At 44.8% G+C, this 12,366-nt stretch overlaps 1 protein-coding gene across 1 annotated transcript in view; it reads left to right on the top strand.

Annotated features, from left to right (window-relative positions):
• Positions 1–12,366, top strand: part of NSD3 (nuclear receptor binding SET domain protein 3) — a 42,434-nt gene that overhangs the window by 22,793 nt on the left and 7,275 nt on the right. The window contains exons 9-15 of the mRNA XM_084274028.1: positions 769–814; positions 1,379–1,509; positions 2,868–2,996; positions 3,680–3,806; positions 4,977–5,174; positions 5,721–5,891; positions 9,958–10,107. Coding sequence (XP_084130154.1) covers positions 769–814; positions 1,379–1,509; positions 2,868–2,996; positions 3,680–3,806; positions 4,977–5,174; positions 5,721–5,891; positions 9,958–10,107 — 952 coding nt within the window. The remainder of the gene's footprint in view (positions 1–768; positions 815–1,378; positions 1,510–2,867; positions 2,997–3,679; positions 3,807–4,976; positions 5,175–5,720; positions 5,892–9,957; positions 10,108–12,366) is intronic.

The raw sequence follows: 12,366 nt of genomic DNA on the forward strand, positions 1-12,366 counted from the left end.
AAATATTTACTAAATGTCTTTCTACATGCCTATTGTAAACCACATTGTAAAGGAATAACTTGTAATTCTTAACCTTAAAACCCAGGATTTTAGGCAAACAGCTTTCTTCTGTAACTCTGATGTGGTTGCCAAGTCCTCACGTGTTACGTGTGCGTTGGCAGAGCAGTTGCTAAGCTCACCCTCCTGCTGTAGGATGGAGAACTCGAAGCCCTTGTGCAGGACTGTAAACTGGCCGTGAGTTTCCAGCTGTATAGAGCTCTGCAGCGCCGAGCGCCACGTCCCTCTCGCCATGGCTGGGCGCCTTGCAGCGCTCTATACAGGGAGGAAGTCTCTTCCCCAGGAGCTCTCCAGTGCATGCTTGGTGGAAGCACCTTAGAAACCGCCGCGCATGAAGCCTCTTGCTAACCTGTTGTGCCTGTTGAGGGGAACTTGTGCTTGCGGAGGTGTGGGGTTTTCCCAAAGCTTCAGGGTTGTCTGCCAAAACGAAGCCCACTCCTGCCAGCTGGATATGGATAAAGCTTCCCTGTCATCTTCATGCCCTGAGGGAATGATTGGAAAAAGGACCTTGCTAGTGAACATCTGGCTGCCTTGTCTCAGCATAGGCAGCTAGGATTAAATCCAGCAGGACAAGAAGGCTCGCACTGAGAAGGGGATGACAGACTACATCTGAGTTCAGAGATGCTAATCGCTTAAACTTACATGTTTTCTTTTTAATACTAGGGAGAGAAATTCCTCTGGTTTTAACTGTGGGTTTTCCTATTCAAACAGGTTGAAATGGTTCCACTGGCAGCAGTGAAGACAGGATTGCAGAAAGGTGAGTCACAGACGAGAGTAAACATAGTTCACCCTGGTGCATCACATCTCAGCAGTGGGGTTTGTTCTGTGCAGACAGCAGAGGCCTTAATTCATTTTGGTGATGTACACGATAGGTGCTGATCTGAATTTCTCCTGTGAGGGCTTTCTGGGGGGGTTTTGGGGTTTGGTTTTTGGATGGTGTTTGTGAATTGCTAGTTGGAAAGAGTGTTAATACGCTCTCAGCACATAATATAAGTCCTCCTGCATGTCTTAAAAGTCTTTGCTTAGCTGTATGCTAAAGATGAAGGATGAAGAGATAAACTCCTAAGGGTTTGTCCTGGGACAGATGATTTAGTAGCGTTCTCCATGATGTCAAGTTTACCAGTTTGTCAAAATATTTTTTCCTAAGGTGAATTTCAACTAATTAGCTTTTCAGGGAGAAATAAGCACATATTAAAATAATTAAGGCTAGAAAATAAAGTACAGTTTCATGCTATCTCATCTTTTTTTCCTTTTCCTTTACTAATTTTAAGCAGAAAGGTAAGAAAATACATTAAAACTAATTTTAGTGTGTTGCATTAAGGTGCCAGCGAGATTTCAGATTCTTGTAAACCTTTAAAGAAAAGGAGTCGTGCCTCAACGGACGTAGAACTGACGAGCTCAGCTTACAGAGACACTTCTGACTCTGATTCAAGAGGACTCAATGATCTACAGGTAAAGGCATAATGTTTCTCATGGGGACTTGTTCCTTCAGACTCAGTATAGACGATTTTCCAGTCCCATATTTGTAAATTGAATGCTGTGTTTTCTACAAATTTCACCTCTTACTGTCTCAAAAATCAAGCCAAGTCTTTCTCTTTCTAGTTCCCTCATGTTGTATTGATGTTTAAAAAAAAAAGATACAGCCTTTCTTTACAAATTTTCCTCCTTTTTTATTTGGTCTGGCAAAACATTGGGTTGGATGACATTGGTTTGCTCTTTGGAAGCGTGTTAAATTCTTTGGGAATTGGGAATGCTGCTGTATCTTGGTGTAAGGTGTGTGGAAGAAGTAAGTTGGCTATCTTTATGGTACCCTCTGCCTGAGGGTAGGGAATCTCTTCAGAGGAATCTGAACAGACAGGACCGATGGGCTGAGACCAACGGGATGAAGTTTAACATGGCAAGTGCAGAGTCCTGCGCATGGGACAGAACAACCCCCTGCAGCACTACAGGCTGGGGAGACTGGCAGGAGAGCTGTCAGGCAGAGAAGGAGCTGGGGGTGTTGGGTGACTGCAGGTTGAACATGAGCCAGCAGTGTGCCCAGGGGCCAGGAAAGCCAAGGGCATCCTGGCTTGTGTCAGAAACAGTGTGGCCAGTAGGTCTGGGGAGGGGATTGTGCCCCTGGACTGGGCACTGGGGAGGCTGCACCTCGAGTGCTGGGTCCAGTTCTGGGCTCCTCAGCATCAGAAGGACATTGAGGTCCTGGAGTGAGTCCAAAGAAGGGCAACCAGGCTGGGGAAGGGGCTGGAGGGCAAATCCTCTGAGGAGCAGCTGAGGGAGCTGGGGGTGTTCAGCCTGGAGAAGAGGAGGCTGAGGGGAGACCTTCTCCCCACCTCCCCTGCCCTGCCAGGAGGGTGCAGAGAGGTGGGCGATGGTCTCTGCAGCCAGGGGACAGGAGATGGGACAAGGGGCACTGGGCTCAAGCTGTGCCAGGGCAGGGGCAGAGCAGATGTGAGGGGGAAGTTCTTCCCTGGCAGAGTTGTGAGGCTGTGGAACAGGCCCTTGGTGTGTTTAAAAAAGGGCAGATGAGGTGCTCCGGGATCTGGTTCAGCACAGGACAGGAACGGTTGGACCTGATGATCTTAAAGGTCTTTTCCAACCTGGTGATTCTGTGATTCTCCTTGCACAGGTAAAAGATAACATCAGGAAGGTAGCACCTCTTGTGTCATTCTGATGGAGTCCAGCAACTCTCAAGGACCTTTGTATCTCTTGGCGTATTGAAAGGTCTTTCAATGGCTGTAAATGTTTGTTCACAATGCTGCTGTCCTTTGGATGTGTCTTGTTTGAGTGCCTTGGATTTTTCCTCTTTGTAGGGTAGTTTTGGAAAGCGTTCAGACAGCCCATCAGCTACTGCCGACGCTGATGCTTCTGATGTGCAGTCAGTAGACTCGAGCTTATCCAGGAGAGGAACTGGAACAAGTAAAAAAGACACAGTTTGTCAGGTAAATGATGGTGCCATAAAGAAATGAATGGTGAAGGTGTGTCATCCATTTCTGTTAGTCTGAGCTTGACAGACTCTTCAAATTATGCTACTTTGTATTAACCATATCTCATAATTTGGTAACTTGGACAAAACAATCAAGGCTTTTGGAGAGTTTTTATGCTGTGGAAATGATTCCTAGCCTTCCTGCACATTGAAGAGCTCAAAAGCTAGACAGTGGTATCTAGTCTATACCTACTAGCACAAGGTGAAGAAGTAGATGCTATTTTCTGCCTTGTTAGAAGATTCCAGATGGCCTTTCAGGATATGGTGGAGGGAGACTTTCCCCATATTTTGGGGAGAAAATCCTGGAATCTTCAGCCAGTTTCCTGGTCAATAGTAAGGGGACAAGCTGGTCTTGCTCCGCAGGTGCATGAGAAAAGAGACCAGGCAGCTCCTGTAGTGTCTCTCCTATCACTGCCCAGTCTCATGCTGTTAGGAGAGCAAAATGTAGGAGGTGCTGGGATTGTCTTCAGCCCAGAGACTTTACCAAATCTGCTGTGGGATGTAGGCCAGTTCTCCTACCTGATCTCAGCTCTGAAGAGGTATCAGCCAGTTTCTATTCTTCATTAATATCTGGTAGTCGTTTGCATATAAGTATGTGGGATACCCTCTGTTCTCTGACTAGCTGTCTGCTTGTTTAAGATCTGCGAGAGCTCTGGTGAGTCCCTGGTGTCTTGTGAGGGTGAGTGTTGCAGCGTCTTTCACCTGGAGTGTCTTGGCCTGAAGTCAGTGCCTGAGGAGAAGTTCATCTGCACCGAGTGTAAAAATGGTGAGTGTGTTTCCAGGGCTGAAAACGGGGAGGGATTTCCTGCAGTCTGGTCAGAGCAAGCTGGAACAGTAGTTTCTAGGTGTTGGGAGTGGGTTATTCTATTACTTTTTTAACCTCAGGGGCCAGATCTTCATTTTCCACTTGGCAAATAAATGCCTGATTTAAAAAAAATAACAGTAATAAACTGCTTAGGGATCTCCTGAGAACGAGGGACTCTGATGTGAACAGCAATTAGGATTATAGTAACCAGCTTACGTGTTGGAGGGAAGGAGCTTTATTCTCAAAACAGTGTGGGTTTAATAAAATGAGGTTTAATGAAAGTAAGTGTAGAGTCTTGCACCTGGGAAGGAATAACTGCTTGTATCAGTACAGGCTGGGGGTGAGCTGTTGGAGAGGAGCAATGCTGAGAAGGACCTGGGTGGCCTGGTAGATGACAGGGTGGCCATGAGCCAGCAGTGTGCCCTGGGGGCTGAGAGAGACAATGGGATCCTGGGGGGCATCAGGAGGAGTGTGGGCAGCAGGTGACAGGAGAGGATCCTCCCCCTCTGCTCTGCCCTGCTCAGGCCCCACTGGAGTGTTGTGTCCAGTTCTGGGCTCCCTGGGATCAAACAGCCAGGGATCTCCTGGAGAGAGTCCAGAGGAGGGACAGAGATGCTGAAGGGCCTGGAGCATCTCCCCTGTGAGGAAAGGCTGAGTGAGCTGGGGCTGTTCAGCCTGGAGAAAAGAAGACTAAGGGGGGACCTTGCTAATGTTTATAAATATCTCAAGTGTGGGACACAGGGGGACATGGGCAGCCCCTTCTCAGTGTCTGTGGGGACAGGACAAGGGGTGATGGGCTCAAGCTGGAGCACAGGGAGTTCTGCACCAATCTGGGGAAGAACTTCTTCCCAGTGAGGGTGAGGGAGCCCTGGGACAGGCTGCCCAGGGGGTTGTGGAGTCTCCTCCTCTGGAGAGATTCCAGCCCCGTCTGGACACCGCCCTGTGTGCCCTGTCCCAGGGACCCTGCTTTGGCAGGGGGTTGGACCCCATGGGCTCTGGAGGTCCCTTCCCACCCCTGTGATTCTGTGACTGATTCTGTAGCTCTGTGTGCTTCAGAATGCTTTTTAACACCACCTGTACCTGAAAGAATTTGCCCTCACAGCCAGACTTCCTTATCCCTTCCTTCCCCAGGAGAACACACGTGCTTTTCCTGCAAGCTCCCTGGGAAGGACGTGAAGCGGTGTTCCGTCAGCGCCTGCGGTAAATTCTATCACGAGGCCTGTGTTCGCAAGTTTGCCACGGCCCTGTTTGAGTCCAGAGGGTTCCGCTGCCCGCAGCATTGCTGCACTGCCTGCTCCATGGATAAGGACATTCATAAAGCAAGCAAAGGTGAGAACAGCTGGCTTGGAACAGCAGGAGGAAACGCAAATGCATCATCCCAGTACCGGTGCATAGAGCTCTCCCCTGCGTTCCTTGCACGGCAAGGAATAAGGGCTTCCTTCTTAATGAAGTTGCCAACTTAAGTCTGTCGTGGGTGGGGAGCCAGCTAAGACCCTGAGCCTGCTGGATCCACAGCACTTGAATCGTGTTCTGTGGCTGGGTTTAATGGGAGCCAAGGGTTAGTGCAAGGCCAAGGAATGTTGATAGTGGCCTTTGGAACGAGGATATTTCAAGAGATAAAGAACCCTTTTAGAAATGAACCAGAATAATGAAGCAAAACAAGTCGATTCTGGAATGGTTAAAACCATGTGCTTTTTCCTAGCTGAGCTTTAAAGTAAAAAGTGAAGAGTTACCTTTAAAGATGTAAATGTTTCTTTTAAATGTAGTACTCTGATTGGGATAAAAACCAGCCTTGCATCTCTCTGTGGTGACTTCTCCCATATCCTGACTCCAGGGTGACATGGTGCATTTCTCTGCATTTTATATATTGAACAGGTCGCATGGTGAGATGTTTCAGATGCCCCATTGCCTATCACTCAGGAGATGGCTGTATTGCTGCAGGAAGCTTGTTTGTGTCATCCCACATTCTCATCTGTAGTAACCATTCCAAAAGGAATCACTCCTCATCAGCTGTAAATGTAGGCTTTTGTTTCGTTTGTGCAAGAGGTGAGCACACTTGGTTTTTCTTCCCCTGTTTTACAGTTCTCCTGTGATCACTTGTGCAGTTTAGTGATAAAAGTAACGTATTTCATAAAGAAAAAAGCCCTCCCTTAGGGCTCTCTGGGATTGAAATGCTGCCTGTGATGATGATTTTTTTGCTCATGAGACTTCCACTTGGTATTCTGATCTGTAACATTTGATACTCAGAAACAGCCAGAGGTACTCAGAAGGGCCTTACTTGTGTTGCCAGGAGGAAAAGCGGATGCTGAGCCCCCAGTTCCAGCCCTTGCAAGCTGGAAGAATGGATGCTGTGTTGTTACTCACTCTGTTAAGCAGAAGGGGGATTCTTTCACTGCTCACAAACTTCAAACTATTTAAATTGTTAAGGTTAAAAGGGAGGATTTACTCATGAACTAGAAAAAACCCTTTTAATTTATAACTACCATCACATTTGAGAACTTTGAAAAACATTCACAGTACCCTATAAACAAGTCTCTCATGCCAAAGTTCTCTTTTTTTTCCCCCTTTTTTCCCCCCTTTTTTCCCCCCACTTGTTATTTTTATGGCCCTAAAGTCGCTTGTGTTGTGCCTGATTGCAAGTTTAAAAGCTCCAGTGTGTCAGTTGCTTTAGTCACACAGTGCAAAATGCAATTAATCTCTCAGATAAATCAAAGCATTATATTAGGTGCTTGAATAACAACAAGATTTACAGAGTATTTCAGTACTTTGTTGGATGTATTCTTCTCAGTAGCTTTTCAAGTCACTAAGGAGGAAGCCAAAGTGAGATGAGTCCTGAAGTTACTTGTTTTCACTTTGTCTTCATTCAGTTGGAGGTTTAGTGTGGGCAAGGTTGCCTTGAATTTAGATGAGCAGAGCTTAAAGAGCTTTGAACAGGAAGGGAAAGATGGTACCAGAATAATTTCCTTTCTGCCTCTCTCCTTTCCTTCCCTTTCTTCATTTCCTACTAATTTAGGAGCTGTCACAAAGAACCAAGTTTAAAATAAATAATAATAATAATCAGAATCTCAAAGAGAAAATAAGTTTCAGAATCAGCCTTACAAAAGCGTAACAAGATGTTTACAGCATGTGTTAGTACTTCTATTTTGTGGGCTTATTCAAACATTTTTGGGGCTGCTCCAAAGCAGGATCTGTGTGGTGTGAGTCACAGATGTACACATGCAAGTTTGATGCTGTATGTGTCCTTTATGCTCTTTTAGTCTATGTTTTTAGCTAGCCTTATAAATATTCTGTGTTTGGTGTTTGTTTATAGTATTACACCTACAAATGCATAGCCTGACCAACAAAACCAAAGCAGTGGCACTGTCTTTGAAACAGAGCTATCAGAAAATGTGTGGTTCTGTTGGGAGATGGGTGCTTTGGGGTGTCTGCATCAGGTGCTTCCTCTGAGAGAAGCCTCCCCTCATTAATTTAACCCATAATTCCATCCTAAAGCCCAACTTAAACAGGCAGAAAGATGTTGATTGCTAGAGTAGACTCATTATAAACAATAATTTTGGTAGGTAGAGCCATTCCATACTATTTTCAGCACTTTGGTTTTATGTTTTTTATCTCAGTTGTCCGGAGTCAGTCTGGTACCAGGATCAGATATAGGTTTGAGACAGAAGAGTTTCTGTGGATCTTCCCTGGTTTGAATGTCAGATTAGAAATGTCTCTTGGCAAGGTCCAACGGTCCCTTGGCCTGCCCCTGTAAGTATAATGTGAAGAATTCTGTACAGTAGGATGATGTCAGGATGATGTCTTGACCTGCTGCTCTGCTGCTGCGTGAGGTAGGTCATAGGATCTTACAATAGATAGTAGGTCATAGGATTTGAGAGCCATGCTGGTGCCAGTGGGTCTCAACTGGGAGAGGTGTGTTTGTGCAAGATGTGAATGGAAAGCAATGACAGGCTTCTGTTGGATTTATCCTAAATATTTTGGTTCCTGCTGATTTCCAAGCACTATCATGCTGCAGTATGAACACACATAGTGTGATAGGAACAAGTTGTGCTCCTGTAGCCAGCTACTGCAGATGCTCCAAGCTCGAATTAAGATCCAGACATTGTAGAACAGCCTCCTCAAGCCTCTACACACCTGCAGTAGTTTGTTACAGGTAGGTATGAAGGCCAGTCTCCTTGGGGAAATTTTTCTCCTAAGATCTGGCTACTCTGACACAAAAAAAACCCCAGAGGCTGCCTCCTGCTTTTGGGTTGAGCTGATTGAAAAGCCTTCTGGAAAGGAATCCCTGCTGTTGGCATCCATCTTACAGCCACAGCACAGAAGGCAGAATTTAGGATTCAGAAACTCAGTAACAGGAAGGGAGCCTAGTGCTTGCTGAAGATGCAGACCTGCATTTGTCTGTAAGGATTAAAAAATGGAGTGCCAAAGGAAACTTTCATGCCTATTTTTTTTCTCCCATGCCCTTTATTTTCTTTCTTCCCCCTCCCCCCATTTGACACTGTTTTAGTAATTCCCTAAATCTAACTTCATCAGAGATGAAACTACACAAGTCTGTGTTTTCTTCTGGCAATATAAGTGACCTCTGAACTCCCAGCAGATGGAATTCCCAGTCCTGTCTATTCCCCAAGTCTTAGGAGCACTTGAAAACTTACAAACCACTGCCTGAATCCTCTGTATTTTACAGCCACAATGTACTTGTTCTTCTAGAAAATTCTTGTGGGGTTTGTTTCTACTAAGTGTAGCTGGAATCAGGAGCCAGTGTTTACATTTAGCAGAGGTTTACATTTAGCAAACTCCCCTGGATGGGTTGAATTGAGTCCTGGCTAGTCATATGTGGCCAGTGTGAGGAACATAAGGTGAGAACAGCATCTTGCAGGAGCACTGAGAGTCCCTGCTCAGAAAGAAAGGGAGAACCAAATGCTTTAGGAAGTACTTGGGTGTCTGTCCATGAGAATGGCTCCTGAGTTAGTTGCAGTTGATACCAGGAGGAGAAGCTTTGTATTCAGTGTGCAAAACATTACCACAGTGAGAAAATAGGGATAGGAGACACTCTAAACCCCACAGACTTGCCTGTCATGAGGTCCTTGCAATTTTAAGACGACTTACCTTCCCAAAATAACCTTCGTTAAGCATGTTATAGTTTACCTAATTGCATGTGCAAGTTGTACTCCTGAGGACACACTTTCCAGGTAGGCTGATGCCATTCTCCCTGCAGCAGGGTTTTAGGCACCCCAGTTCAAAAGCTTCTCTACAGCTCTCAGCCCTGCACGTGTCCCACAAGGGAAGGAACTGGTGGCTAGCTGGGTAGTTCATCTTTCCAGCCTCTTTGGCTCTCATTTGTTCTGCTCTTCCCACAAATTGCTGGCCAGATGCTTCTGGTTTGTAGCTACAGGGCTCTCCCCCTGGCTCTTGAAAACAACAGAGGGGAAAAACTTGATGGTGGGGAAGGAAGGAGAACTGCAAACACGAAGGCATGGAGGAGAACTAAGTGCTTGACTGCTTCCAAGCAGCAGTGAGAGGGCTGGTGGAGCTTTATGGAAAAACTGACAGTGTAGGTTAGAACTTCTCTCTGTTCTTTCCCCTCTGGAGCCTTGCAGAATCACTGACTCCCCTCACCTTGGTGGGGTTTTTTTTTCCTCTAAAGGCATAGGTGAGATCTTAGAGGCAGGTTGGGAGTTGGTGAGCTGGTGCATACGACATCTGCTTCTCTGGCTTGTGGCCCCAGCAGTGACCACCAGCCCCCAGCTATTCCCTTTAGCTGGAGTTTCCCATTTGGGAGGGAGGGTTGGGCACAGATTTAAAGGTGCTTGCTTTCCTTGTGCTTTTCTATAAACACACAAAGGGTAAAAGCACAGTTAAAATTCCACTTAGAAGCAGCTTATTCATCCTCAGTTTTCCCCAGTCTGGTTTAATTCAGTCTCCCCACACACAACCTCTTTCTTAGCGAAGAAACTTTCTGTCAAGACTTTTCTTTTTTTTCCTTCATTTTACCTTTTTTTCACTCACACATATATGCATTTAGAGGTGTTTTTGCTTCATTTTTTTTTTCTTTTCTCCTTTATGGAATCATGGGTAGTTTCATTGCAACTCATCTCTTTCTGTTTGTTTCGTATAGGGTTGGTAGTGCAGGATCATTCAGACCCCCTGTTCAGTTCATATGCCTATAAGTCCCACTACCTACTGAATGAATCAAATCGTGCTGAGTTGATGAAATTACCTATGATTCCTCCTCCTTCGTCAGCTTCCAAAAAGAAATGTGAGAAAGGTAACCAAATTAGTTTCTTTCTCTTTAATTTACTTTGGCTTTTTCTATTATTTCTCTCTCTTTAAAATCAAACAAGAAATGTCTGCTTGTCAAGCACCACTTACTGCTTTTCAGTAAACTTCACTCATTGATTATTGTGAGCGTGTTCATGTTGTTGGCAAACTTTTTCCTTTCTTTTTAATTTATTCTTTTAATTACAAAAGGGCTTAAAATAATTGCTGTCTCTAAATTCTCCTTGAAAGAGGTTAAATCATTTTGTAGCTGGCCCAGGCTCTTCCAGCTTCAGGGATGCTATGTACACAGCAGCGCAAAGAGGAGGCAAATAGAGCTTGATGTTGGTGCAGTTTCACTTCCCAGGTTGATGTAAACCAGCTTCTTAACCTTGATTTTATGTGTGGAAGAAGAGGGTGGGGGATGTTCTGTTTCAGACCTTGGAGAGGAGAAAGGGATTTGAGATGGAAGGGCGGTGGGTGGGTCCTGTGCCATCCAGGGCATGTCTGAAGGGGGAAGGCAGCGAGGTTTGTGTCTGTTAGTCCTCAGGCCTCACATTCCACCTCTGCCAGCCTGGGAAAGCCCATGCTTCTTCCCCTCTTCCTCCCCAAAAAGCAGCTCTGTGTGTGGGAGATGCTACGTGGTGGTGAAGGGGCTTTGTCCTGCTCAGAACCCCCACCACTCCAGGACTGATCCACCACTTCATTCCAGTGTGGGGCGTAACGAATACCTTCTGGGGGCAGAACTCTTGTCTGTACAAAATACTCAGGTGTTATATTTTATTCCCCACAGAAATTTGATTTCCTGAGAGTGTTCAGAAACGGTGCCTAATTATCCATTCTGAAAGTTAGGTTACTTTCAACCTTGCTAGATCGATGGCTTTCTGTAGTTCCCCTTAATTCCTGAAAACAAAAATTATTTTGAGCCCTCTGCTTAGCTTGAGCAATACCTTAACTACTGCATCCTCAGAGCGAAGGCTTGGGTTTGATTTATTTTCTTGCTTAGCACTGAAGAGTTTTGTGTTTTGATTTTTTTTGTTTGATTTTTTTTTTTTTTTTTTTTTTTTTTTTTGCATCTCTTGGCATTTTACCATGTTGGATGGTGGGTTTGGTAATTTACACTGGGTCTGTATTTCCTCTGAAACAACATTTGGTGTGGGGGGTGAATATATATATATATATCTTTTTTAAAAGTTAAAAATTCACTCTGGGTTTGGGGAGCTCTGGAAAAAAATCCACGTGGCTGGATTTGGGCTGGTTTTAGCAGAGGAAATACAGTAGTGGTCATGCAACTGATTTGTTTAAGGAATGCTGATGGTGACATGCAACAATCAATGCAATGATGGTTTGGAAAGTCTATAGGTGGATAAGATATTCTGATAAATGTTGGGAAGTTCATATTCACCCTTCTTTTGCTATTGATAATTGCTTGAAATACTCTCAAGCTGCTCCCAGATTTTCCATTTGGGATGCAAAAAAAGTGTTAATTTTTTGCAAAAATCTATAAAAATGTATATATATTTTATATACTTAGATATATAAAACATTACACCCAGTCTTACAGTATGAGCTGCCTTGTTTGCTGACGGTGCCTTAGAGATGTGCTGTGGCTCTCCACATTCCATACATCTCCAAAACATAAGCCAGCCAGAATGACTTTTATCCAAATCAGCAGAAATCCACGTTCTCCTCTGCACTACAATTCCCCTTTGTGCCCAGAAGGAGTTTTTGGGATGGGGACAAGCTCGTCTGGTGTCTCATTCTGCTTTGTGTACTGGGCTCATACTGGTAAACGTGGTTTTATTTGTGGAATAAGAATGATTATCATTAGCAATTCTTTTCTGATGTCCTTGCTACAGAAAAGCATTGATCAACCTATAGGCTGCGGGGGTTTGAAGGCACACAACTGACTGCTGGAGGGGATTCAGTCATAACAGTGTTGATTGAAAAAGCCTTCCTTTCAAAAATGGGCTTATTTCTCATTGTTTTGGCCATCACCAAATTAATAAACCCATGTTTGGACCTTCAAAGAAGTAAAAGCTTGTGGTGCTGCTTCCAGGTGTGGTGCTTCCTTTGGGAATGCCACTTCTCCTGCCAGCTTTTACTGCATGTTCCAAAAATCCCCAGCTACTCTTTATTGTATCTTTGATCCAGAGTCCCAGCTTGTCCATTAAGCTATTGCACTGCAGCCTTTTTTTTTTAACCAACATTGTTAAGTTTGACTTGATCCCTTTCTTTTTTGTGGGGTGTTTTTTAATTTCCCCTGGGG

This window comes from Gallinula chloropus (assembly GCF_964237585.1).
Source record: "Gallinula chloropus genome assembly, chromosome: 21".
Lineage (NCBI taxonomy): Eukaryota > Metazoa > Chordata > Aves > Gruiformes > Rallidae > Gallinula > Gallinula chloropus.